This window comes from Tursiops truncatus, chromosome 4, assembly GCF_011762595.2.
Source record: "Tursiops truncatus isolate mTurTru1 chromosome 4, mTurTru1.mat.Y, whole genome shotgun sequence".
Taxonomy (NCBI): domain Eukaryota; kingdom Metazoa; phylum Chordata; class Mammalia; order Artiodactyla; family Delphinidae; genus Tursiops; species Tursiops truncatus.
In genome coordinates, this window is record NC_047037.1 from 76,303,850 (window position 1) to 76,330,249 (window position 26,400).

The 26,400-nt window shown below is 40.2% G+C and overlaps 1 protein-coding gene across 1 annotated transcript in view; it reads right to left on the reverse strand.

Moving 5' to 3' along the window:
• Window positions 1-932: 932 nt before the first annotated feature.
• The window catches only part of FAM162A (family with sequence similarity 162 member A), a 36,167-nt gene continuing 10,699 nt past the window's right edge, over window positions 933-26,400 (reverse strand). Inside the window, exons 2-5 of the mRNA XM_019922369.3 lie at window positions 9,912-10,034; window positions 7,055-7,163; window positions 3,877-3,985; window positions 933-1,155 (exon numbers count right to left, since the gene is read on the reverse strand). Coding sequence (XP_019777928.1) covers window positions 1,063-1,155; window positions 3,877-3,985; window positions 7,055-7,163; window positions 9,912-10,034 — 434 coding nt within the window. The 3' untranslated portion in view covers window positions 933-1,062. The remainder of the gene's footprint in view (window positions 1,156-3,876; window positions 3,986-7,054; window positions 7,164-9,911; window positions 10,035-26,400) is intronic.

Here is a 26,400-nt window from a genome sequence, read left to right on the forward strand (position 1 = left end):
AAGTACTGTAAAGTATATAGACAGACACAATTAACATCATCAGATAGATTATGAAGCTGTAGGTAGAGTGGTGCATTACATTTTACTGAGTATTTTATTAAACCAAATTCCCAAACAGCTGCATATATTACTTGTTAATCTGCTATAACCCTCTGAAGAGAACCAGCAGGTTGGGATGTTTATGCGGACCTGCCATCCGTTAATACTATTGAAGCACATGAGAATAAATGAAATACTTAAATAGAAACCAGCATCCATACCTAAATGTGAGACAACCTGGCACCCTCGTCGAACTGTAAGTAAGATACATACCAGGTGCAAATGCTTATTTTTCAGCACTAATAAGAAAATGCATTTGATAGATATTCATAACTGAGAAATTTAGTGTAAAGGCAGAAGAAAAAGGACCGGTTGGGAATTGTAAGCCATGGAGCAAAAGAGGTGACTGTGCTGGCCCCAAGCGACTCCACAGTGCTGGGATTTCAAAATCCTCAGAAACTTGTGGCCAGACCTCCATCATCACCTTGCCGGGACTTTTTCAAAGACTGTTCTCCTAAAAGCCTCTGTCTTCCAGCACACCTGACAAAGGCATAGTGTGGTCTGGCTGCTTCCCAGGGCTCTCGAGAAACACCAGGGTATTTGGGGAGGTTAGCTCTCCAACGTGCACCTGGGCAGTGTACTCAGCTGGCCCTCCTTATCTCTTCAGAAATGAGGACACTGAAGAGAGAGAAATGCAGAACTAGAAACCATTTGGCTTCTGGGGAGATGTCACTTTGGTAATGGGAATTAAAGTAAGGTACGGGACCTGACTCTCTAAAGAAGAGTTAATATTAAAGTTCAAGTAAGTTGTCTCACTTTTCATTCTTTCATTTTCTCAAAAAAGCTGAGGCTGCATTTAACCTGGATCAAAGCCGTAAAATATAGACAAGTCATTTCTTTAAGAAAATTTATTTGTAGCTCTAGAGCAGAATTAGGGAACTCATACCACATTCATTTTAATAAAGCCTGTTACTGCAACATTGTTTCTAGATTTTCAAAATCCAGCCAACATGGATATCTCTGCTACTCTGTTTTGGCCTTCACAGCAGCTTCTTCTCTCAGACGAGCTTTCTTTTCTAGGTTCAGGCTTGTTAAAGACTCGTGTCTTTTGGCACCCTAAAGTGAAACCAATTTGAACAAGTGATTATTTATGCTGGTCTGGGGAGGATGTCACTGCACTGACGCCAGCAGGCTGACACGGGAAGTACAGGCATGGAAGGGTTGGCTGCTTGTGCTCCGGGCACAGCAGCCCCTCCACGCGCCTTCTGCCTCCTCTGAGCCTTCCTAGAACAGCAGCTCACCCATTCAAGCACCAGAGAGAAATGCCACACCTCTACCTTCTCCTCCTTTCTGGCCTCCTTTCTTCAAATCTTCCAGCCTCTCTTCTCCCTTTATAATGTATTCCCTTGTCTTTCTCTTTTCCTCTTTTTAGTATTAAATACCTTCTTGTTTCCATTTCTATCCCTTTTTTCCCTCCTCTCACTTTTCTTTGTTGCCACCATTTCTCTTTCCCCAACTCATTTGTATATTTTCACACCCTTCTAGTTCCTTACTCCTCTTGTACCAAAAACATTCAGCTTTGGGAATCCCAGACTTCACCAAATACTACCACTGATGACTCCCAGCAGTGTCTACCCTGCTTTTCCATCCTTTGAGAGCAAACAGGAGTGGAGAAGAAACAACCATCCTCTTCCCTTATTTCCCTCCCTGTGACTTGTTACATCTCTTTGAAGCTTACATAAACAGACCAGTCTCAAATTTTTTATACCAAATGAGTGAAGACAGCACCCTATAAGGTGGTATTTTCTTCTGTCTGTGTGATTTCACATGTAAAGAATTAAGTATGGGGAGGGGAGGAGAATCGGACTGGTAAGTTGATGGAGAGGACAAAACACAATGGCTAATTTCTGTCTTCTAAATCACATTAAGTTCAAAAGTTCTTCATTCCAGTAGCATTTACCAACTTTTTAGAAACGGATAGTTCCATAAAAGAGAAATAATAAAATTTTATAGTATAGAACAGGAGAGGAACTCTTTAAGCTATACAGCGTATACCCTTGGATGAGGCTAGGGAAGACCTCAGAAATAATTTGTTTATGGAGTATTTAAACTCAGCTAGTAGGACTTCCCTGGTGGCACAGTGGTTAAGAATCCGCCTGCCAATGCAGGGGATATGGGTTCGAGCCCTGGTCCGGGAAGATCCCACATGCCATGGAGCAACTAAGCCCATGTGCCACAACTACTGAGTCTGTGCTCTAGAGCCCACGAGCCACAACTACTGAAGCCCGTACACCTAGAGCCCATGCTCCGCAACAAGAGAAGCCACCGCAATGAGAAGCCCACACACCACATGAAGAGTAGGCCCCACTCGCCACAACTAGAGAAAGCCCGTGCACAGCAACGAAGACCCAATGCAGCCAAAAACAAATAAATTTATTAAAAAATAAATAAACTCAGCTAGTATAATCAAGTAGACAAAAGCAATGCAGATTTCTCAGGATTCTAGAAAGCCCTATGTCCTGTCTACATGCTTCTGCAGGTTCAGTCTGAGAGCTAAGCATGAAAAGTCAAAGAGGGAGACAGAAAAAATACTGAAGTGGGGCAGGAACAGAGTAGTCAAGAGAAATTCACCCAGGCCTCCACACTTGCCCTTCGTGCTCCCATAACATCAGCCTAAATGGTCAGTATCTTCTATTCCAAGACTCTAAAGAGAGCCAGAAGTTCATTTCTTTTACTCTGGACTCACTGGGGATAAGGATGTCAGTTACCACTGGGTTTGCAGAAGAACCCTTTAAATATCTGACAACAGATATGAGACATCTCTTTCCACATGGAAGCTGTGATATATAGAATTAGACATGGTGTTAAAGTAACGCCTTGGCCAGTACTGCTGCATATAAAAAGAACTATTTTAATCACGAGACAGTATATATGCAGTTTGGTAACTGGCAAACTTGGCTCCACTTTTTTGTCTTGCCACTTATTAGCTATGTGACATTGGGAAAATTATTTAACATCTTTAAGTTTCAGGTTCCTCTTTTACAAAACATGGATAATAAGAGAACCTACCTCTTAGGTTCTTAGAATTATTGTGGTCATTAAATAAGTTTAACAATACCTGTTACATAATGAGCAATCAATAACTGGGAGCACTTTTACCATCACCTCAATTAGACAGGTCTAGGTTCAAACTGTGGCTCTGCCATTAGGGAGATGTGTGTGAACTTGGGTAAGTTACTAAAGGTTTCTAAGCTATGTTTCCTCATCTATAAATGAGGTCCTAATCAAATTATCTATCTTGCAGTGTTGTTGTGAGGTTTAAATAAGATAACCGCAAGGTACTTGGAAGACAGTAACATAGATGTTAATAATGACTGGATTTCTGGACCTGAATTCCTATGTACCACTTAGGAACTTAGATATATGGCCCAGTTTGAACATCAGGTAAAGAACAGTGATAAGAACACTCACCAAGAGCAGAGTGAGGATCAATAAAAAAATGAGAGTGCTTTACAGACATGCAAGGAGTTATTAGTAAGTATGCCAGTGTCATATTACTTGTTTTACATTACTTATGACATCTGTGATAACTAAACACTTTTTTTTACTTAACCAAAACTAATTTAGTCCTTCAACTTGCCAAAGTTAGGATTTGCTATTTATCTCCAGGCATCATATCTCAGGTTTGTTCCTACTGTGTTTTATTTTGTTTCTTATCATTTCTCATGTAGGAAGTAGCCTCCTCATCACAGAGAATAAATACAAGGGTCAACCCCTGACTTCCTCTAGGTTTTTTTGTGGAAAATACACAAAGATAGACGGCAAGTCCACTCTCACCTTCTTGCCCTCAATAACCATCCAGATGCATCCTGCCACTGTCAAGGCAATCATTACATAGCTGATCTTCACCCGGACCTTGTTCTTTGCAGCATCGAGCATCTCAAACCTAGTAATACAATGGGATCGTGAGAGAAAGTTAAAATTTCCCTTTCTGAAGTTGTCAGAAGGATATAAATCTGTGTCTCACAAATCAGGAGTAGAGTAGTGCCTGTACATATAAAAAAGGAGATGGGGCCTAGAGATCATACAGGACTTTGGGGAGGATGGAGCATTTTCACAATTCACTTTGTATATGAAACACAATAACGGGGTGTAGATGAAGATAGAAGGAGGTATTATAGAACTCACATCCTCCCATAAAGACATCAAAAATACATCTACATTTGGAATAATTCTCACAGAATACCCACCGAACACTTGCAGAAGATCTCATACAACTAAAGCTGCAAGAAAGATCACCAAATAACTGGGTAGGACAAAAGAAAAGAAAAAAAAAGGGAATTGGGACAGGACCTGCACCCTTGGGAGGGAGCCGTGAAAGCGGAAAAGGTCCCTCACACTGGGAGGCCCCTTAGCTGACTGGTAGGTCCACTGGGGACAGACAGTAAGCCTCAGAGGAGAGTGAAGCAGCCGGCATACAGTCGGCAGGACAGAGAAAGACCAGCACAGGTGGCCCTGGCCATCTTGCTGCACTTCCCAGCCCAAGACGTGCGCCTTTTGGTGTGTGTGCAGCAGCTCAGGGCTGAAACTTGGGCTTCAGCAGACAAACCCGAGGAGAAGACTCAGTTTGACTGTGCGGAGGCAGCCCGAAGGGCCTCAGGTGTAGTCCAGGCTGCAACCGGAAGTGTGTGGAGGACACAGCCCATGCCCATCACCGGAGCCCCACTGTCAGCACGCTAAGGTAGGGGCAGGGACTTGCCACAGCAGCCTCATTCTTGGTGAGCTCACAGTGGGTGTGGCTTAGCCGCTATGAGTTCTGGGAGTGTGCAAGTGCTGGGTGGTTGCCCGCATACAGAGGTAGGGCTGAAATCTGAGGCGATTCCCTGCGGGTGTGCAACTTCGGCGAATTTATGCCTGTGGCAGCGCCTGGGGATAATCTGAGCTGATTACTGGCTCTCCTGTAGCTGAGACGGGTCCTGTGCCAGGAGCAACAGGCTTCGTGGGTGCACACACACAGAAGTGGGGCTGAAATCAGAGCCAATACCAGTGTCTCCACTGCAGAGGCAGGGCTGAGGGCCACGCCAACAACAGTGTACTTGTGAGCCTGCACGGTGGGTGGCAGGCGACGTCACAGAGCACATGTCTGGGTAGTCAGCTCCTGGGGGGGAATACACAGCAGCTCCTTTCCCAGCCGGAGCACTCCACTCCTGCCTACCTCACATCATAGCTTAGAACCGGACCTGAGGGCTTCTCTTCCAACAACTGGGGAACAGACCTGCCCATGACAGGGCTGTGACAACAACAGAGCAAAGAGAAGGCCCCACTCAACACAAGATCCAGTGCAGACTCTGCTTACCACAACACAAATCACACCACTATGAAGGAGATAACAGCCAACACACATCGAGGAAAGATGTGGCAGACATCCATACCAAAAACAGCCCTCACACCAAAAATACTGGACTCACACAGGCTACACAGGGTCATTCCCACATAAAAATAGCCCTTCAAGACCACAGTAGATAACTGTTTCCCTTAAATTCATAGAGTCAGAGAAATATAAGTAAAATGAAAAAACATAGGAACCACTCCCAATTAAAAGATTAAGAGAAATCTCCTGAAAGAACAAACAAGTTGGTTTGTTTCTCTAGACTGAAGAAACAGACCTCTCCAGTCTAACAACCCGAGTTCAAAAGTGAGGTAATAAAAATGCTGGAGGAATTAAGAAAGGCAGTCACTAGAAATGCAGATCACTGTAACAAGGACTTAGAAACTATAAAGAGGAGCCAATCAAAATTAGACAACTCAACTGCTGAGGTGAAACCAGGCTAAAGTCAATAAAGAGCAAACTAAATAATGCAGAAGAACGAATAAGTGATCTGGAAGATAGAATAATGGAGATCACCCAAACAGAACAGCAGACAGAAAGACAAATGAAAGTAGCGGGACTTCCCTGGTGGCACAGTGGTTAAGAATCCACCTGCCAATGCAGGGGACATGGGTTCGAGCCCTGGTCCAGGAAGATCCCACATGCCACGGAGCAACTAAGCCTATGTGCCACAACTACTGAGCCTGCACTCTAGAGCCCACGAGCCACAACTACTGAGCCCGCATACCACAACTACTGAAGCCCATGTGCCTAGAGCCTGTGCTCTGCAACAAGAGAAGCCACTGCAATGAGAAACCCGTGCACCGCAATGAAGAGTAGCCCCTGCTCACCACAACTAGAGAAAGCCCGCACACAGCAACGAAGACCCAACGCAGCCAAAAATAAATTAATTAATTAATTAAAAAAATTTAATATCAGTTTATGATAAAAACTCTCCAGAAACTGGGCATAAAGGGAACATACCTTAAAATAATAAAGGCAATATATGAAAAACCCACAGCTAACATCATACTCAACAGTGAAAAGCTGAAAAGATCTAAGATCAGGAACAAGATAAGAATGCCTACTCTTGCCACTTTTATTCAACATATTTTTAGAAGTCCTAGCCAAAGCAATGAGAGAAGAAAAAGAAATAAGAGGAATCCAAATTGGAAAGGAAGAAGTAAAACTGTCACTGTTTGCAGATGACATGATAACTATACATAGAAAATCCTAAAGATGCCACCAGAAAACTACTAGAGCTCATCAGTGAACTCAGTAAAGTTGCAGGATACAAAATTACTATGCAGAAAGCTGTTGCATTTCTATACACTAACAATGAAATGTAAGAAAGAAAAACTAATTTAGTCACTTTCTGTAGCTAGGAGAGGATATCAAATCAGCTGACTTCAGAGTATCTAACAGCTCTTCACTAGTCACTACATAAGGTATCAATGATAACACATAGATTTTCCAGCACTGTTATTATTCCAGGTACTTGCCAAAGAGGAAACATTTAGAGAAGTGGAAACTGTTTTAAAATTTGGTTGAAAGGTTTTAAGTAGTCAGACTCAGAGGAACTGCTTTTCCTTTAAAATAGACTACTGAAAAATAAAAGCTGCTTACAACCCTAAATTCAGCACTCACGAGACAGTCTCTGGGATTTCATCTTCCTTTTTGAAGCGACCTGACCATATTAGGATCTTCTTCTCCCAATCCGTAGGCTTATGCAATGGCACTCTGTGGCTGTAAGTGTCTATGAGGAAAACAAGAGAAGATATCTTACTTATATGAGACTGACTCTCAAATTTAGCAACATTAAAATGCTATTTGTGCTTTTTAGCTATTTGCTAAACAGAATCATTGAGAAATCTCAAGCTAATTAGAGCTTTGTTTGGATGGAATTTCTTAGGTTGCTCATTTCTTAAATGAGATTCAAAAATTCTGTGAGGACTGAAGTAAAATAAAAGCATTATTTCCCAATATAAGCCATAGCCATTGAAAGCTGAAAGAACACCATGAACAAAGTTATAAAGGTGAGAAGGATGAACTAAAAAAAGAACAGTGAGGAGCCTGTTTGACTTCAGTAGAATTAAAAAAAAAGTTTGTAGGTAAAATCAGATTATAAAAGAACTTGAATGGCAGGCTAAGCTTTTTAGACCTGATTCAAGAACTACTGTACATTTTGAAGCAAGGAAGAAGTTAACATTCTAGAAAATTTAATCTGCATAATGGATGGAAAGCAAAAGGATAGGACAGAGTGGGCAACAAGTCCAAACAGAAGATTATAATACAAGGTAGTACAATACAAGGGTGAGGTGATATAGTCAGAACTAGAGTTATAACAGCAGGAAGAGAGACAACAAAGTCAATATGATGATGACTGAAAGAATTTGGAGATGAAGACAAAGAAGGATTCATGAAGAACCTAAAACTTGGATGAGTAAGACAATAACAGTATTGTTAACCAAAATAAGGAGATTGTGAAAAGAACCAGTCAGGAGAGGAAAAAGCATGAATGCCATTTTAGATCTACTGACTCTAAATTCATGCCATCTGAGTAGGTTTCATTAATAAGTTGGGAGTGGAGATAACCACTAGTGCAAAGGGAGAACCAGTGAGGATGACAGAGAAACACAGAAGACCAGGGGCTGAGCCTTGGGGCATGACCCAGAAAGGAGACAGGAAAGAGGCAGCAGAGGAAAACAGAGCAGCCAAAGATGAAAATGAACAAGAAAGGTAGAACCATAGACTATAAGAGAGCCTTTCAAAGGAAGGGGAAGTCACTGAAGGCAAGGAGCAGAAAAAGCTAGGGAATCACAGAATGTCAGGGTTAGAAAGGACCTTGGAGATAATCTCATCCAACTTCCATATAATGCCTACATCTCTCTTGCAGACAGACCATCTCCTTGACTACATACACATCACCTTTGCTTAAGCCGCACCTTTCACTTAACCAGAAGGCAACAGCAAAAGGAACAGGAAGGTCACTTGGAAAAACATCCATAAAGAACCGAAGTCAAGAAAAGAGGTTTAGAAGTACAGAAATAGAACTGCTGTGATTTTATCTTTTAACCATTCCAGTGCTTGGCACAACTTTCTCTAGAGTTTTTTAAAATTTTTTTCCATTTTATGTACTATATACTCATTAAAGACAATTCAGAAAGTATAGATGTGAAAAAAGAAAAATTTAAAAACCACCCCTAATTCTCCTGTCATAGCATGATCACTATATTTTTATTTTGGTGTGTTTCCTAAGTCTTATCCCCATACATATGTATATATATGTAATTTCTATATGTACCATGCTTGTGCTTACGCACAATATAAAATTTTGTATCCTGCTTTGTTCATTAACATGATGACAAACACTCTCCATGCCAGTATGCAGTATTTATAAGCCCTATTTCCAACAGCTGCAAAACCTCATCAAGTAGATCTAACATATATAATTAATCATTCCCAGATTACTTAACATTTAGACTAATTTCTCATTTTCCATATATATATATATATATATATAAATAGGAACATCTTTACATTCAAAGCTTTTTCCACATATAGGGATTATTCCTTAGGATAGATTTCCAGAAGTGAAATACCAAGTCAAAGGGTATAAACATTCTGAAGCTCTTGATAAATATTCTTTGAGAATAATTCTTTTCCACTCACCAATACCTGCCTAGCCCTAGTGCACTGCCATGAAGAAGCAACAAGCAAATAGTTCCTGGGACCCTACAGTTTATATATTATGCTCCTTCTTCCACAGTGGTGACAATGACAGGGTTTGGAGTTAGGGATAGGACTAAACATGGCTAAAGTCAATGTACAAGCCAGTGCGTAGCCCTAATTATATTTTACCCAAAACATCATTTTTTGATTTGGTTCATCTTTGAGGTTCCTTAAAAGATGATTTCTAGACCACTATTTACTTTGGTGCATCTATAGTCCTATAAAAAGCTCCAGTCAAATCCCTGAGGCAAGAGATGAAAATGACAAACGAGAAAAATGAAGAAATCACTGCCACATGTAAGCACAGCTAATATAAGCACAATTTGGGAGGCCTGAACTACATGATAGGGTATGATATAGGGACCCCTGTGACCACCTCTCTTTTAGGTTCTTTTTTTCTTTTCTTTAATAAATTTATTTATTTATTTTTGGCTGTGTTGGGTCTTCATTTCTGTGAGAGGGCTTTCTGTAGTTGTGGCGAGCGGGGGCTACTCTTCGTTGTGGTGCACGGGCTTCTTATTGCGGTGGGTTCTCTTGTTGTGGAGCACAGGCTCTAGGCACGCGGGCTTCAGCAGTTGTGGCGCACGGGCTTAGTTGCTCTGCAGCATGTGGGATCTTCCCAGACCAGGGCTCGAACCCGTGTCCCCTGCATTGGCAGGTGGATTCTTAACCACTGTGCCACGAGGGAAGCCCCTAGGTTCTTTTGATTCCAAGTTATTCTAGTCTTTGGGAGCTGCCTAGTCCATAACTGGAAAGACTAATAAAAACTTACGGGTTGGAGGCTTTGGACTTTCCTGGGGTTTGTTGCAAAATCCATTTATTCTCTTCAAATCAGAGTTTCTGGTAGGCCTTAAAGATGAGACAGCATCTCTTTCACAGAACCTAAAATAACTTCCTAGAAAAGAGAGAAAAATGTTTCAGAGAAAGGAAATCGATGTCTCAAAATGAGAAATACCTGCAAGACACAATTTCATTTATAAAGATTAACTCACTTAAAAATGAATATCCTACTCTATATGTAAGATACATGTACTATATTTAAGGGGCTATGCTTAGTGCTATCTTAAAATATGCATGTTTTGCTGACTAGGAAATTACGAATTTACAACATAAACATTTTATCAGCTGTAAGTTTTATAAAAGCACTTCTCACGTGTCTTATCATAACAATAATGATTCTGGTGGGAATATTATGGATTATGACCCTTGGCCATTGAGGTAAAGATCAGCAACCTCCCAGAAGTGCTAAAACAAGATGCCAAGTTGCCAATACTGTTCTGATAAACTCTGGGTAGGGGGCTGCAATGGCCAGCAAGGGGCTCTTTAGAAAGCCTTGTTCCTTCCAAGACATAATTCTCCAATTAGAAATCAACTTTAGATACAGTCACAATTTATGTATAATTTAAAAACTATATGTATATTTATATACATACAAATGTATAAAACTATGTTATCATATACAGTATATGTATGCAGTTAATTTTTAAAGTCTAAACTCTAAGCACCTATAGAGAATAGTATTACAAATCACTATGTATTCACCACCCAGTTTCAGCAATTATCAATACATGGCCAATATTGTGTCGTCTGAATCCCACCCACTCCCTCCCACCAACCGGATTATTTTAAAGCAAATCCCCAACAACCTATTAGTTCATCGATAAACACTTCAGTACTTATCTCAAAACAATAATAACTTCAAAATCATATCCAGAATACCATTAACATAACTAAAAAATATTCCTTTGATATCAGCACATTATGATCAAATGACATTATGATTCAATTCTCCAACGGACTCACAATTTTTTTTACAGTGGATTTATTCTAAATAGGTGCACACACTGAATACGGTTGATGCATGCCGTATAGGTCTCTCCCTCCTTTTTTTCTTGTCATTTATTTGTTGAAGAAACTAGATCATTAGTTCGAATTTCCCTCGCTTTAGGTTTTGCTGATTGCCTCCCCATGGTGTTATTTAACATATTCTTCTAATTCCCCTATTTCTTGTAAACAGATTTTTGAGGTTTCATCAGATTCAGGTTAGAATTTTTAGCAAGAAAATGTCATAGGCGGTACTGTGTACACCCTACCGTATGACATCCTAAGGTATACATCGATTTTGTCTTTTTGTGATATTAAGATTGAGCAGTAGATACTATCAGTGTGACTCATCCTTATAAAGTTCTCCATCACCTTTCATCTAATGTTTTATGCAGACATTGGTGACTGTTTCATTAGGGGTTGCAAGATGGTAGTATTTTTTTCTATTTTACTTATTTGGTTATCCTGAGGTAAAAGTCATATAAGAAATGTAGAATAAATGCTTGATTCTTTCCCTTTATTTGCCAGTTTTCAAATCAATGAATTGGTTTCCTTGCAACCTCCACAGGTAACCTTTTGTTTATAAGTAACATAAGGAACTCTTGCATTTAACACATGTGATGTGCTCCAGTCCATTCCAGTTATTTTTCTTTTTAATGCCCAGATGTTCCTATCTTTAGTCACTGGGGACCTTTCTAATTGGCTCCTGGGTCCTTTCAACATGCACCCAGTAATCATTTATAGCTGCCTTACTTTTTAACATGTTCTGTACTCATTTTAAATGCTTCCTGCCCCAGATTTGGAATCAGACATTCCTCCAAAGTGCTCTGGTTCCTTTAAGTAGAAAATGTTCTTAGAGATGCCTGAGGGAGGTTCATTGTTACTGAGTTTGTCACTGTTTCCAGACCTTTTCAGTGAACAAACCTAAGAAACACATTCCTTCTTAAAACGAATGCATGCTTAAGAACTTAGAAATTTTCACCTTCAGCGTTAGCATGAACATTTTTAATGTCAATAATTAATCAGAATTCAAAGCAGAGACAGCCATAAACAGTTCTGATGAGGGTAAAACGGGATAATTCTAAGTATGGGGGTGTCGTGGTATAAGAGAGAGCAGGACTGGTATAGGATTCAGTCAGAAGATCACAAAAGAGCCCTAAGGTCCTAGGACATGGAAGAAAGGGGGCACTGCAGTAGAATGAAACAGAAAAGAAAGCTGGAAAGGCACCAATGATAAATCTGACCAGGGTCCTGACCCTCCATGATGCTCTGGGTGACAAAGAAAAACATGCCCAAGACTTGCCTTTAATGCGACAAGAGTGTGCCCTCACAGCTTTGTGCTTAAAACATCACAGGAAGGCTTCCCTGGTGGCGCAGTGGTTGAGAGTCCGCCTGCCGATGCAGGGGACGCGGGTTCGTGCCCCGGTCCGGGAAGATCCCACATGCCGCGGAGCGGCTGGGCCCGTAAGCCATGGCCGCTGAGCCTGCGCATCCGGAGCCTGTGCTCCGCAACAGGAGAGGCCACAACAGTGAGAGGCCCGCGTACCGCAAAAAAAAAAAAAAAATCACAGAAGAATTCAAGCAGTTTTTAAAATCTATTTGTTAGTGGACAGTGTGTACGTTTGAAATTCCAAACTCCTAATTGAGTGTCATTGTACCTTCAGAGTTTGAAGCAATAAGGAGATGCAAGAGAGCAACGAAGAGTAAAATGTGATTATAGCACTGGACCTCCCATAGTTGGTGAGAAACATAATTCCCTTGCTTTTTTTTTCTCTTGCTGTTAAGAAAACTTTTAAACATAGCAATCTAAAAGATATCACTGTGGACTTCTCATAGGCATATGTTTATACATGTCTAAAGATGTTTAAAACAACACTTATTGATACATAATTCCACATCAAAAATTCATCCTTTTAAAGTGTAAAATTCAGAATCATTTCCTGCTTCAATCTGCTGCTGGACGGGAACCAATCAGAGAGAAAGAGGTGAAAGATGGAGAAGGGAGTCCAGGGCTTTCTCAATCACAAATCTCACCTCCACTCCAACTCTCTTTATACCTTTCTTGCAAAAATAATAATAGAAATGAGGAGGCGGTAGGGTTTCCAAAAACAAAAATTGTAAGCTTCAACCATCTGGGGAAGGCAAAAAGCTCATCCACCACAACTCTCAGTTTGAAAGTAAAGGAGGATTGGAGACATGGCGGCAGAGTAGGAATTGAGCTTACCTCCTCTCACAAAAACACTAAAATCACAAATAAATGCTGAACAACCATCAACGAAAAAGACTGGAAACTACCAAAAAAGATATTCTACATCCAAAGACAAAGAAGAAGCTCCACAAGATGGTAGGAGGAATGCATCTGCAATACAATCATATCCAATACCCACTGGGTGGGTTACCCACAAACTGGAAAATAATTATAACGCAGAGGTTCTCCCTCAGGAGTGACAGTTCTGAGCCCTGGGCCAGGCTCCCCAGCCTGGGGATCTGGCATCGGAAGGAGGAGCCCCTAGAGCATTTGGCTTTGAAGGCCAGCAGGGCTTGATCGCAGGAACTCCACAGGACTGGTGGAAACAGAAATGCCACTCTTAGAGGATGCACACAGGTCTCGTGCACACCAGGACCCAGGAAAAGGCAGTAACTTCATAGGAGCCTGGTCCAGACCTACCTGCTGGTCTTAGAGGGTCTCCTGTGGAGGTGGGGGGCAGCTGTGGCTTACTGTGGGGATAAGGACACTGGTGGCAGAGATACCAGGGAGTACTCATTAGTGTGAGCTCTCCTGGAGGTCACCATTTAGACAACAAACCTGGCCCAACCCAACAGTCGGTAGGTGCAAGTGCTGGGATGCCTTGGGCCAAACAACTAACAGGGTGAGAACACAGCCCCAACCATTGGTAGACAGGCTGCCTAAAATCTTCCTGAGCCCATGGCCACCTCTAAACACACCTCCTGACACAGGCCTGCCCAACAAGGGACAAGACTCAGCTCCACCCACCAGTAGGCAGGCATCAGTCCCTCCCACCAGAAAGCCTGCACAAGCCTCTTAGACCAGCCTCACCCACCAGGGGCAGACACCAGAAGCAAGAGGAAGTACAACCCTGCAGCCTGTGGAAACCGCAATCACAGAAAGTTAGATAAAATGAGACAAGAAAGGAGTATATTCCAGATGAAGGAACAAGATAAAACCCCAGAAAAACAATGAAATTAAGTGGAGATAGGCAACCTTCCAGAAAAAGAATTCAGGGTAGTAATATCAAAGATGATCCAAGATCTCAGAAAAAGAATGGAGCACAGACTGAGAAGATATAAGAGATGTTTGACAAAGAGTTAGAAGATACAAAGAACAAACAGAGATGAACAATACAATAACTGAAATGAAAAATACACTAAAAGAAATCAATAGCAGAATAAATGAGGCAGAAGAACGGATAAGTGAGCTGGAAGACAGAAATGTGGAAATCACTGCTGCAGAACAGAATAAAGAAAAAAACAATGAAAAGAAATGAGGACAGTTTAAGAGACCTCTGGGACAACATTTAACGCACCAACATTTGCATTATAGGAGTCCAAGAAGAAGAGAGAAAGGGCCTGAGAAAATATTTGAAGAGATAATAGCTGAAAAATTCCCTAACATGGGAAAGGAAACAGTCATCGAAGTCCAGTAAGTGCAGAGAATCCCATACAGGATTAAACCCAAGGAGAAACATGCTGAGAAACATAGTAAGCAAACTGACAAAAATTAAAGACAAAGAGAAAATATTAAAAGCAACGAGGGAAAGGCAACAAATAATATACAAGGGAACTCCTGTAAGGTTATCAACTGATTTTTCAGCAGAAACTCTGCAGGCCAGAAGGGAGTGATGATATATTTAAGGTGACGAAAGGGAAAAAACCTACAACCAAGAATAATCTACCTATCAAGGCTCTCATTCAGATTTGATGGAGAAATCAAAAGCTTTACAGACAAGCAAAATCTAAAAGAATTCAGCACCAACAGACCAGCTTTATGACAAATGCTAAAGGAACTTCTCCGCAGAAAAGCCCACATCTAGTAGCAAGAAAATTACCAATGGGAAACCTCACCAGTAGAGGCAAACATACAGTAAAGGTAAGAAATCATCCACACACAAATATGATATCAAAACCAACAATCGGGGCTTCCCTGGTGGCTCAGTGGTTGAGAGTCTGCCTGCTGATGCAGGGGACACGGGTTCTTGCCCCAGTCCGGGAAGATCCCACATGCCGCGGAGCGGCTGGGCCCGTGAGCCATGGCCGCTGAGCCTGCGCGTCCGGAGCCTGTGCTCCGCAACAGGAGAGGCCACAGCAGTGAGAGGCCCGCATACCGCAAAAAACAAAAACAAAACCCAACAATTGATAGAAGAGGAGAGTACAAAAAATGCAGGATATTGGAAATGCATTTGAAATTCAGAGACCAGCAACTTAAAACAATCATATATATATATATATATGGGTGTGTGTGTGTGTGTGTGTGTGTGTGTATATATATATGTATATATATATATATATATATGTATATATAGAGAGAGAGAGATAGAGGAGGGCAGAGGGAGAGAGAGAGAGACTGCTACATCAAAACCTCATGGTAACTGCAAACTGAAAATCTACAATAGATACAGACAAAAAAGAAAAGGAATCCAAACACAACACTAACATTAGTCATCAAATCACTAGAGAACAGAACAAAAGAGAAAGGGAAGAGAAAACACCTACAAAAACAAACCCAAAACAATTTACAAAATGGCAATAAGAACATATATATTGACAATTATCTTAAATGTAAACAAATTAAATGATCCAAACAAAAGACATAGACTGGCTGAATGGATACAAAAACAAGACCTGTATATATGCTGTCTACAAGAGACCACTTCAGATCTAGGGACACATATATACTGAAAGTGAGGGGATGGAAAAAGGTATTCCATGCAAATCAAAAGAAAGCTGGAGTAGCAATATTCATATCAGACAGAATAGACTTTAAAATAAAGACTGTTACAAGAGACAAAGAAGGACACTATATAATAATCAAGGGATCAATCCAAGAAGAAGATATAACAATTGTAAATATATATGCACACAACATAGAAGTACCTTAATATACAAGGTGAATATTAACAGATATAAAAGGAGAAATCAACAGTAACACAATAACAGTAAGGGACTTTAACACCCCACTTACATCACTGGACAGATCATCCAGACAGAAAATCAATAAGGAAACAGATCTTAAATGACACATTAGACCAAATGGAATTACTTGTTACATATAGAGCATTCCATCTGAAGCCAGCAGAATACACACTCTTCTCAAGTGGACATGAAACATTCTCCAGGATAGATCACATGTTGGGCCACAATGCAAGCCTCAGTAAATTTAAGAAAACTGAAATCATATCAAGCATCTTTTCCAACCACAACACTATGAGACTAGAAATCAACTACAAGAAAAAAACTGCAAAAAAACACAAACACATGAAGGTTAAACAATATGCTACTAAACAACTAATGGATCACTGAAGAAATCAAAGAGGAAATCAAAAAATACCTAGAGACAAATGAAAATGAAAACACAACAATTCAAAACCTATGGGATTCAGCAAAAGCAGTTCTAAGAGGGAAGTTTATAGCAATATAAGCTTTCCTTAGGAAACAAGAAAGATCTCAAATAAACAGCCTAAACTTACACGTAGAGCAACTACAGAAAGAAGACCAAACAAAGCCCAAAGTTAGTAGACAGAAAGAAATCATTAAGATCAGAGCAGAAACAAATGAAATAGAATCAAAAAAACAATAGCAAAGATCAATGAAACTAAAAGCTGATTCTTTGAAAAGATAAACAAAATTGATAAACCTTTAGCCAGACTCACCAAGAAAAAAAAGGAGAGGGCTCAAATTAATAAAATTAGAAATGAAAAAGGAGAAGTTACTACTGAATCCACAGAAATACAAAGGATCATAAGAGACTACTACAAGCAACTATATGCCAATAAAATGGACAACCTAGAAGAAATGGACAAATTCTTAGAAAGTACAGTCTCCTAAGACTAAACCAGGAAGAAATAGAAAATATGAACAGACCAATCACAAGTACTGAAATTGAAACTGTGATTTAAAAATTCCAACAAACGAAAAGTCCAGGACCAGATGGCTTCACAGGCGAATTCTATCAAACATTTAGAGAAGAGTTAACACCTATTCTTCTGAAACTGTTCCAAAAAATTGCAGAGGCAGGAACACTCCCAAACTCATTCTATAAGGCCACCATCACCCTGATACCAAAAACAGACAAAGATATCACACAAAAAAGAAAATTACAGGCCAATATCCCTGATGAACATACATGCAAAAATCCTCAACAAAATACCATCAAACCAAATCCAACAATACATTAAAAGGATCATATGCCATGTTCAAATGGGATTTATCCCTGGGATGCAAGCATTTTTCAATATCCACAAATCAACCAGTGTGATACACGACATTAACAAACCGAAGAATAAAAACCATATGATCATCTCTATAGATGCAGAAAAAGCTTTCAACAAAATTCAACACCAGTTTACGATAAAAACTCTCCAGAAAGTGGGGATAGAGGGAACCTACCTCAACATAATAAAGGCCATATACGACAAACCCACAGCAAACATCATACCCAACAATGAAAAGCTGCAGGCATTCCCTCTAAGATCAGGAACAAGGCAAGGATGTCCACTCTAGCCACTTTTATTCAACATAGTTTTGGAAGTCCTAGCCACAGCAATCAGAGAAGAAAAAGAAATAAAAGGAATCCAAATTGGAAGGAAGAAATAAAATTGTCACTGTTTGCAGATGATAAGATACTATACACAGAAAATCCTAAAGATGCTACCAGAAAACTACTAGAGCTCATCAATGAATTTGGTAAAGTTGCAGGATACAAAATTAATACGCATAAATCTGCTGCATTTCTATAGACTAACAATGAAAGAGAAATTAAGGAAACAATCTCATTTACCACTGCATCAGAAAGAATAAAATACCTAGGAATAAACCTACCTAAGGAGACAAAAGACCTATACTCCAAAAATTATAAGGCACCCTTGAAAAAAATCAAAGATGACACGAACAGATGGAAAGATATACCATGTTCTTGGATTGGAAGAATCAACGTTGTCAAAATGTCTATCGTATCCAAGGCAATCTAAAGATTCAGTGCAATCTGTTTCAAATGACCAGTGTCACTTTTCACAGAACTAGAACAAAAAAATTTTTAATTTGTATGGAAACACAAAAGACCCCAAATAGCCAAAGCAATCTTAAGAAAGAAAAATGGAGCTGGAGGAATCAGGTTCCTTGACTTCAGACTATACTACAAAGTTACAGTAATTAAAACAATATGGTACTGGCATAAAAACAGAAATATAGATCAAGGAACAGGACAGAAAGCCCAGAAATAAACCCATGCACCTATGGTCAATTAATCTATGACAGAGAAGGCAAGAATATACAACGGAGAAAAGACAGTCTCTTCAATAAGTGGTGCTGGGACAGTTACATGTAAAAGAATGAAATTAGAACATTCCCTAACACCATATACAAAAATAAACTCAAAATAGATTAAAGACCTAAATGTAAAACTGGATACTATAGAACTCTTAGAAGAAAACATAGGCAGAACACTCTTTGACATAAATCGCAGTAATACCTTTTTGGATTCACCTCCTAGAGTAATGAAAATAAAAACAATAATAGGGCTTCCCTGGTGGCGCAGTGGTTGAGAATCTGCCTGTTAATGCAGGGGACACGGGTTCGAGCCCTGGTCTGGGAAGATCCCACATGCCACGGAGCAACTAGGCCCATGAGCCACAACTACTGAGCCTGCGCGTCTGGAGACCGTGCTCCTCAACAAGAGAAGCCACGATAGTGAAAGGCCTGCGCACAGACATGAAGAGTGGCCCCCGCACAGAAACGAAGACCCAACACAGCAAAAATAAATAATTAATAAACTCCTACCCCCAACATTTTGTTTAAAAAATCATAATAATAATAAACAAATGGGACCTAATTAAACTTATAAGCTTTGCACAGCAAAGGAAACCATAAGCAAAATAAAAAGACAACCCACAGAACGGGAGAAAATATCTGCAAACAATGCAACCGACAAGGGATTAATCTCCAAAATATACAAATAGCTCATGCAGCTACCTCCAAAATATACAAATAGCTCATGCAGCTCAATGTAAGTTCCCTACATACGAACGAGTTCCATTCCAAGAGTGCATTCGTAAGTCCAATTTGTTTGTAAGTCCAACAAAGTTAGCCTAGATACCCAACTAACACAATTGGCTATATAGTACTGTACTGTAAAAGGTTTATAATACTTTTCATACAAATAATACATAAAAACAAACACAAAAAATAATGAAATCATTTTTAATGTCACAGTACCGTACCTTGAAAAGTAGAGTAGTACAGTACAACAGCTGGCATACACGGGCTGGCATCAAGAGAAAAGGCAAGAAGACTTACTGACTAGAGGAGGGAGAGGAGGTGGGAAATGGTAGAGCTGAAGGATCGTGAGCAATAGGAGATGGAGGGCAAGCTGCAATTTCACTCATGCCTGACATTGATGGCACAGGTTCTGGTTCCTTGCTGGATTCAATTCTATCTACCCTCTTGAAAAAACAATCCAGCGATGTCTGGGTAGTAGCTCTTCTTTTCTTGTCATAGATGACACAGTAGCACTGGACTGCATTCTGAACAGCTGCTGCAACCTTTCTGTACCATTCTACGTTCGGGTCCTGTGCCTCCTCAAATAAAGAAAATCCCCTTGTCATTTCCTGCATCATAAATCTCTTCAGTTCTTCAGTTACTTCTTCTTCCTCTTGTCTCTCTTCGTACTTTCTCTCAGCCTCCAATTCCATCAGGTCTTCATTAGTAAGCTCCTCGTGTTGCATAGCAAGGAGTTCAATGAAGTCATTCTCTTGCAGATCTAGCTTGAAATAAAGATACTGTACTACTGTACTCTGTATAGTACTGTACAGTACATAAAAGCACAACCACTTGTACCGGATGCATGCACGTGACAATGAACGCCAGACACATGAACTAACTTACGTGACTGTACATGCGAATGCACATTTGTATCTTCGAAAGCTTGCAACTTGAAATTTCGTATGTAGGGGACTTACTGTACCAGAAAAACAAACAACCCAATCAAAAACTGGGCACAAGACCTAAATAGACATTTCTCCAAGAAGACATACAGATGGCCAAAAAGCACATAAAAAGATGCTCAACATCGCTAATTATTAGAGAAATGCAAATCCAAACTCCAGTGAGGTATCACCTCACACCAGTCAGAATGGCCATCATCAAAAAGTCTACAAACAATAAATGCTGGAGAGGGTGTGGAGAAAAGGGAAGCCTCCTACACTGTTGGTGGGAATGTAAATTGGTACAGCCACTATGGAGAAAGGTATGGAGTTTCCTTTAAAAAGTAAAACTTGAGCTACTGTGTGATCCACATATCCCACTTCTGGGCATATACAGAGAAAAACCACAATTTGAAAAGATACATGCATCCCAATGTTCAATGCAGCACCATTTACAATAGCCAACACATGGAAGCAACCTAAATGTCCAATGATAGATGAATGGATAAAGAAGAAGTAGTAGGGCTTCCCTGGTGGCTCTGTGGTTGACAGTCCGCCTGCCAATGCAGGGGACACGGGTTTGTGCCCCGGTCCGGGAAGATCCCACGTGTCACGGAGCGGCTGGGCCGGTAAGCTATGGCCACTGAGCCTGCGCGTCCGGAGCCTGTGCTCCGCACCAGGAGAGGCCACAATAGTGAGAGGCCCGCGTACCGCAAAAAAAAAAAAAAATAAGAAGTGGTATATATACACGATGGAATACTAGCCATAAAAAAAAAAATGAAATAATGCCGTTTGCTACAACATGGCTGGACCTGAAGATTATCATACTATGTGAAGTAAGTCAGACAGAGAAAGACAAATATCATATGATATCACTTAGATGTGGAACATAAAGAAATGATACAAACGAACTTATTTACGAAACAGGAATAGCATCACAGACTTGGAAAACAAACTTATGGTTACGAAAGGGGAAAGGTGGAAGGGAGGGATAAATTAGGAGTTTGGGATTAATATATACACACTACTATATATAAAATAGATAATCAACAAGGACCTGCTGTATAGCACAAGGAACTCTCCTCAATATTCTATAATAACCTAAATGGGAAAAAAATCTGATAAAGAACAGAGGTATGTATAACTGAATCATTTTGTTGTATACCTGAAACTAACACAACATTGTAAATCAACTAGACTCCAATATAAAGTAAAAAAATTTTAAATATATATACTAAATAAAAAATAAAGTGTACAATTCAGTAGTTTTTTCTATATACACAAAGTTATGTACTGATCACTACTACAGTATTTAATTATATAAATGAAATCACACAATATGTGGCCTTTTTAACTGGCTTCTTTCACTTAGCATGTTTTCAAAGTTTGTCCATGTTGTAGCATTTATCAGTACTTGATTTTTTGAAAATATTTATTTATTTATTTCATTTATTTATTTATTCATTTATTTGGCTGTGTCTGGTCTTAGTTGCCACACATGGGATCTTCACTGCAGCATGCAGTATCTTTCATTGTGGCGCACGTGCTTCTCTCTAGTTGTGGCGCACAGGCTCTAGAGCACACAGGCTCAGTAGTTGCGGGGCATGCGCTTAGTTGCCCCACGGCACATGGGATCTTAGTTCCCTGACCAGGGATTGAACCCGCATTCCTTGCATCAGAAGGCGAATTCTTAACCACTGGACCACCAGGGAAGTACTCAGTACTTGATTTTTTTAACTGATAAATTTTATCCCATTTCATGGATATCCAAAATTTTGTTTATACATTAGTCAGTTGATGGACATTTAAGTGGTTTTCACTTTTTGGTTATTATGAATAATGCTGATATGGACATTTGTGTACAAGCTTTTGAGTAAACATCTATTTTAATTTCTTTGGGGCATATAGTAAGAGGTGAAAGTACTGGGTCATATGGCAACTCCACAGAATTACTTGTTTGAGAAACTTCAAGACTCTTTTCCAAGTGTTTACATTTTACATTTCCATCAGCAATGTATGAGGGGTCCAATCTCTCTACATCCTGCCTTGTTTTTTTGTTGTTGTTAATTAAAAAGCCATCCTAGTGGGTGTGACATGGTAGCTCACTGTGGTCGTAGAGAAGCGAAATTTGCCACCCCAAAATGTCTTCTTTGGCATGTGGATTATTTTAGCTGAAAACAATCAAGGCCCAGAAGACTCAGGAAGAAACTTTAGCCTTCCCCTAATTTCCTAAAAAAAATGTAGATAGAGGGTCTATTCCAGGAAGAGAGCTATCATCAGAGATATCTGTAAAGAATATGGGCTAAGTGTGGTGGTGGAAACAGCCTGGACATCAGAGTCCACCCTGTTTCCCATTGTCTCTGCATGGCCCAGCAAACATTTATTTACCAAACATTTGCTATTCCATCTCCATGTCAATTGCCTTCCTCCCCTTTGAAGTTTCAAACCCCTAATTCCAACATCCTCTTTGTCTTTACCTGAAGATGGTATTTAAGGTGAGGGTTTCAGCCATTTCAGCAAATTACTCAGTTTTCCAGGGTCTCTCTCATGTATACATGTTAGTTAATGTCAACTCATTATGTCTCATGTCAACTTAATTCTTAGACCAGCCACAAGAACCGAGAAGGGTAGAGGAAAATTTCTTCCTTCCCAACATAGTCTTGATTTGTATTTCCCTACTGGGTAAAGAGGATGAGGATATTTTCACATGTTTATTGGCTCTTTGCATATCTTCTCTGGAGAAATGTTCATTCAGCTTCTTTGTTCATTTCTTAACTTGGTTGTCTTTTTGTTATCGGGTTATAAGCATTCTTATATATTCTAAATACAAGTTCCTTGTCTGATGTACGATTTGTAAATATTTTCTCCACTTCGCAGGTTGTCTTTTCATGATGTTGATGACATCCTTTATTTTTATTTTTTTTGCGGTAGGTGGGCCTCTCACTGCTGTGGCCTCTCCCACTGTAGAGCATAGGCTCCGGAGGCCCAGGCTCAGCAGCCATGGCTCACAGGCCCAGCCGCTCCGCAGCATGCGGGATCCTCCCAGACTGGGGCACGAACCCACGTCCCCTGCATCAGCAAGCAGACTCTCAACCGCTGCGCCACCAGGGAAGCCCTATTTATTTATTTTTGACTGTGCTGGTTCTTGTTGCAGCACGTGGGCTTAGTTGCAGCACGTGGGTTTCTTAGTTGTGGCATGCATGTGGGATCTAGTTCCCTGACCAGGCATGGAACCTGGGCCCCCTGCACTGGGAGCGTGGATTCTTACCCACTGGACCACCAGGGAAGTCCTGATGATGTCCTTTATTTATTTATTTTTATAAATTTATTTTTTTATTTTTGGCTGCGTTGGGTCTTCGTTGCTGCGTGCAGGCTTTCCTAGTTGCGACGAGCAGGGGTTACTCTTCATTGCGGTGTGCAGGCTTCTCGTTGTGGTGGCTTCTCTTGTTGCAAAGCAAGGGCTCTAGGTGTGTGGGCTTCAGCAGTTGCGGCACGCAGGCTCAGTAGTTGTGGCTCACGGGCTCTAGAGCAAAGGCTCAGTAGTTGTGGTGCATGGGCTTAGTTGCTCCGTGGCATGTGGGATCTCCCCGGACCAGGGCTTGAACCCATGTCCCCTGCATTGGCAGGCGGATTCTTAACCACTGTGCCACTAGGGAAGTCCCTGATGATGTCCTTTAAATATATAAATTTTTAATTTTGATGAAGTCCAGCTTATCCATTTTTTCTTCTGTTGCTTGAGCTTTTGGTGTCATATACAAGGTTACAAAGGTTTACTCCTATGTTATCTTCTAAGAACGTTACAGTTTTAGCTTTAACATTTAGATCTGTCATCCATTTTCAGTTAATATTGGTATATTATGTGTGGAAGGAATCCAACTTCATTTTTTTGCATATGGATATCCAATTCTCCCAGCACCATTTGTTGAAAAGACTATTCTTTCCCCTGTTGAATTGTTTTGACACAATATAGAAAATCATTTGTCCATAAATATGAGGGTTTATTTCCAGACTCTCAATTCTATTTCCAATGCTCTGTATTCCCCAATATTCTTTGTTGTGTTTTGCCACAGAAGTCTATGTTCTATGTTAGCTTAGTATTCCACTAATAACTGGACAGAGACTTCCTTAAATGCCTTGCACCAATAAGTTTGCCTGCCTTTGCTGGAGGGATATGTGTGCATTTGGGGGCATGCTCTGGGGTGGGTGAGAAAGAAGCTGTTCGAATTGTATTAGCTCTGAGTCAGGTTAATAAAAAAAAAAGGCAAGCCCTGTGAGTGAGCATTTCCATGGAACTGCCACACAGGCCAAATAGTAACAGTCCTCTGGGGCTAGGGGTTTGGGGGAGCTCCAAATCCATTCTGCCTTCTTCAGTGTCTGCTAGGTTTTTAGAGCTACTGCAATTTTGAGGTATTAGTTTTCAAGGCTACTGTGAAGCCAAGAGGAAACAGGAATCAGTTAAAACTCCATTAGCCTTGTTGCCCTTACCATGAAGTCATTTTCTTCGACAAATGCCACACAGACTGTCACAAGCCTCTGGTTATTTCCTAGAGTTCTGAAAAAGTTGATTTTAAGACTTTATAGTAATGTTTTCATTGCTTTTTATAGGAGTGAATTTTCAGAGGTCCAAACTCTGACATACCTTAAGTTAGAACCTCTACTTGTATCAAGATTTGTGGTTGTCTGCAGTCTGATTTCTTTCTTAAAAGGCCTCATTTATTTCAGTTTTCTAGGCAGGTAGTCCCAGAAAGCTTTGCCTGGGTCTGAGTAACCACACCACCAGTGCCACCTAGTGACAGTAAGTATACACTGTAAGAAAAGTAGATAAATTATAACTGATCTCGGCTTGTTTTAAATGTATAATAGGTAATGTAGTATTTACTTCACCAGGGCTGATTTGAGGGTTAAATGGAAAACAAGTGTGAGAGCATTTGGCAAGATGCTTGAAACACAGCAGGCACTCTAAGCGTTAAGTTCGTTTCTTGAAATATTACTTAAAGCACTAATCCTCAAAACATTTCCAGAGCACTTCAATTTTACCCCTTGGTCAGTATTTCTGATCAAGGTAATTTTATACAGTTATCAGGGCATGAAGAAATTCTATGAACCTCTTCAAAAGTTTTCCATAGCTCTAAGGATTAAAACAAGTGTTCAATGCTGTGACTCTCAAACTTCAGTATGCATCAGAACCACCAGAATGGCTTGTTAAAATGCAAATCACTAGGCACACCTACCTCCAGTTTTGGAATCAACAATTCTGGGTTGAAGGTTGGGAATTTGCATTTCTAACAAGATCTTAGGTGAAGCTGCTACTGCTGGTTTGAAACTACACTTTGAGAACCACTGTGTTTGGGTTTCTTTTAAAAAAAAAAAAACTGTGGTAAAATACATATAACACAAAATTTACCATTCTAACCATTTTTAAGTGTACAGGGCTGTGGCATTAAGTACATTCACATTGTTGTGCCACCATCACCACCATCCATCTCGACTTTTTCATCTTCCCCAGAGAACCACTGGTTTAACGTGACCTATAAATCCCCATCTCACACCATCCTGTCCCATTGCCTTCTGGCAGGTGCTGAGACAGAAAGCAACAAAGTTAACTGGCAGTGAGCTCTACTGTCTAAAGAGGAAACAGAAAGAGAATCAATATTTATCTCCTTAGGTACTGTCCTTCCCCATCCCTCTTAATTAGAACAGAGGCAGTTTAGAAGAATAAAAGACAAGCTGCCTCTCAGCTCAGTTTGGGTAATAATGATAAAGCAAAAATGTTACCATGTACACCTACTTACTGTCAGTCACACAAATGCACGTTTGGAGATATTTATTCATTCAACAAATACTACTTGTTAGGTATTGTTCCAGGCAGTATAAAAAACAGATAAAAATCTATGCCAGCTGAACTTACATTCTACTAGAGGAAGGGGGAAAAATATACATATATACGTATATATATGTATATATATAGTTAGATAGTAAATTCCAGAGAGAAAAAATAAACAATGGGGAGTGACAGTGTTTCTGTGCTTGGAATGTGGTGTGTGTGTGAAATTTTAGATAGGGAAGTAGAAGTTCTCTTTGAGAATGCTACTTTTGAAGGAAGTGAGGGGGCTAGTATGCAGGTATCTGGTGGAAGGGTATTTCAATCAGAAACAACAGCAAGTGCAAAGGCCCTAAGGGACACAAAGAGGAGGCCAGCATGGCTAGAACAGAGGAATAATGAAAAGAGAAGCAGTACTTGAGGTCACAGACATACCTGGGGGTGGAGGTGAGGAATGGGAC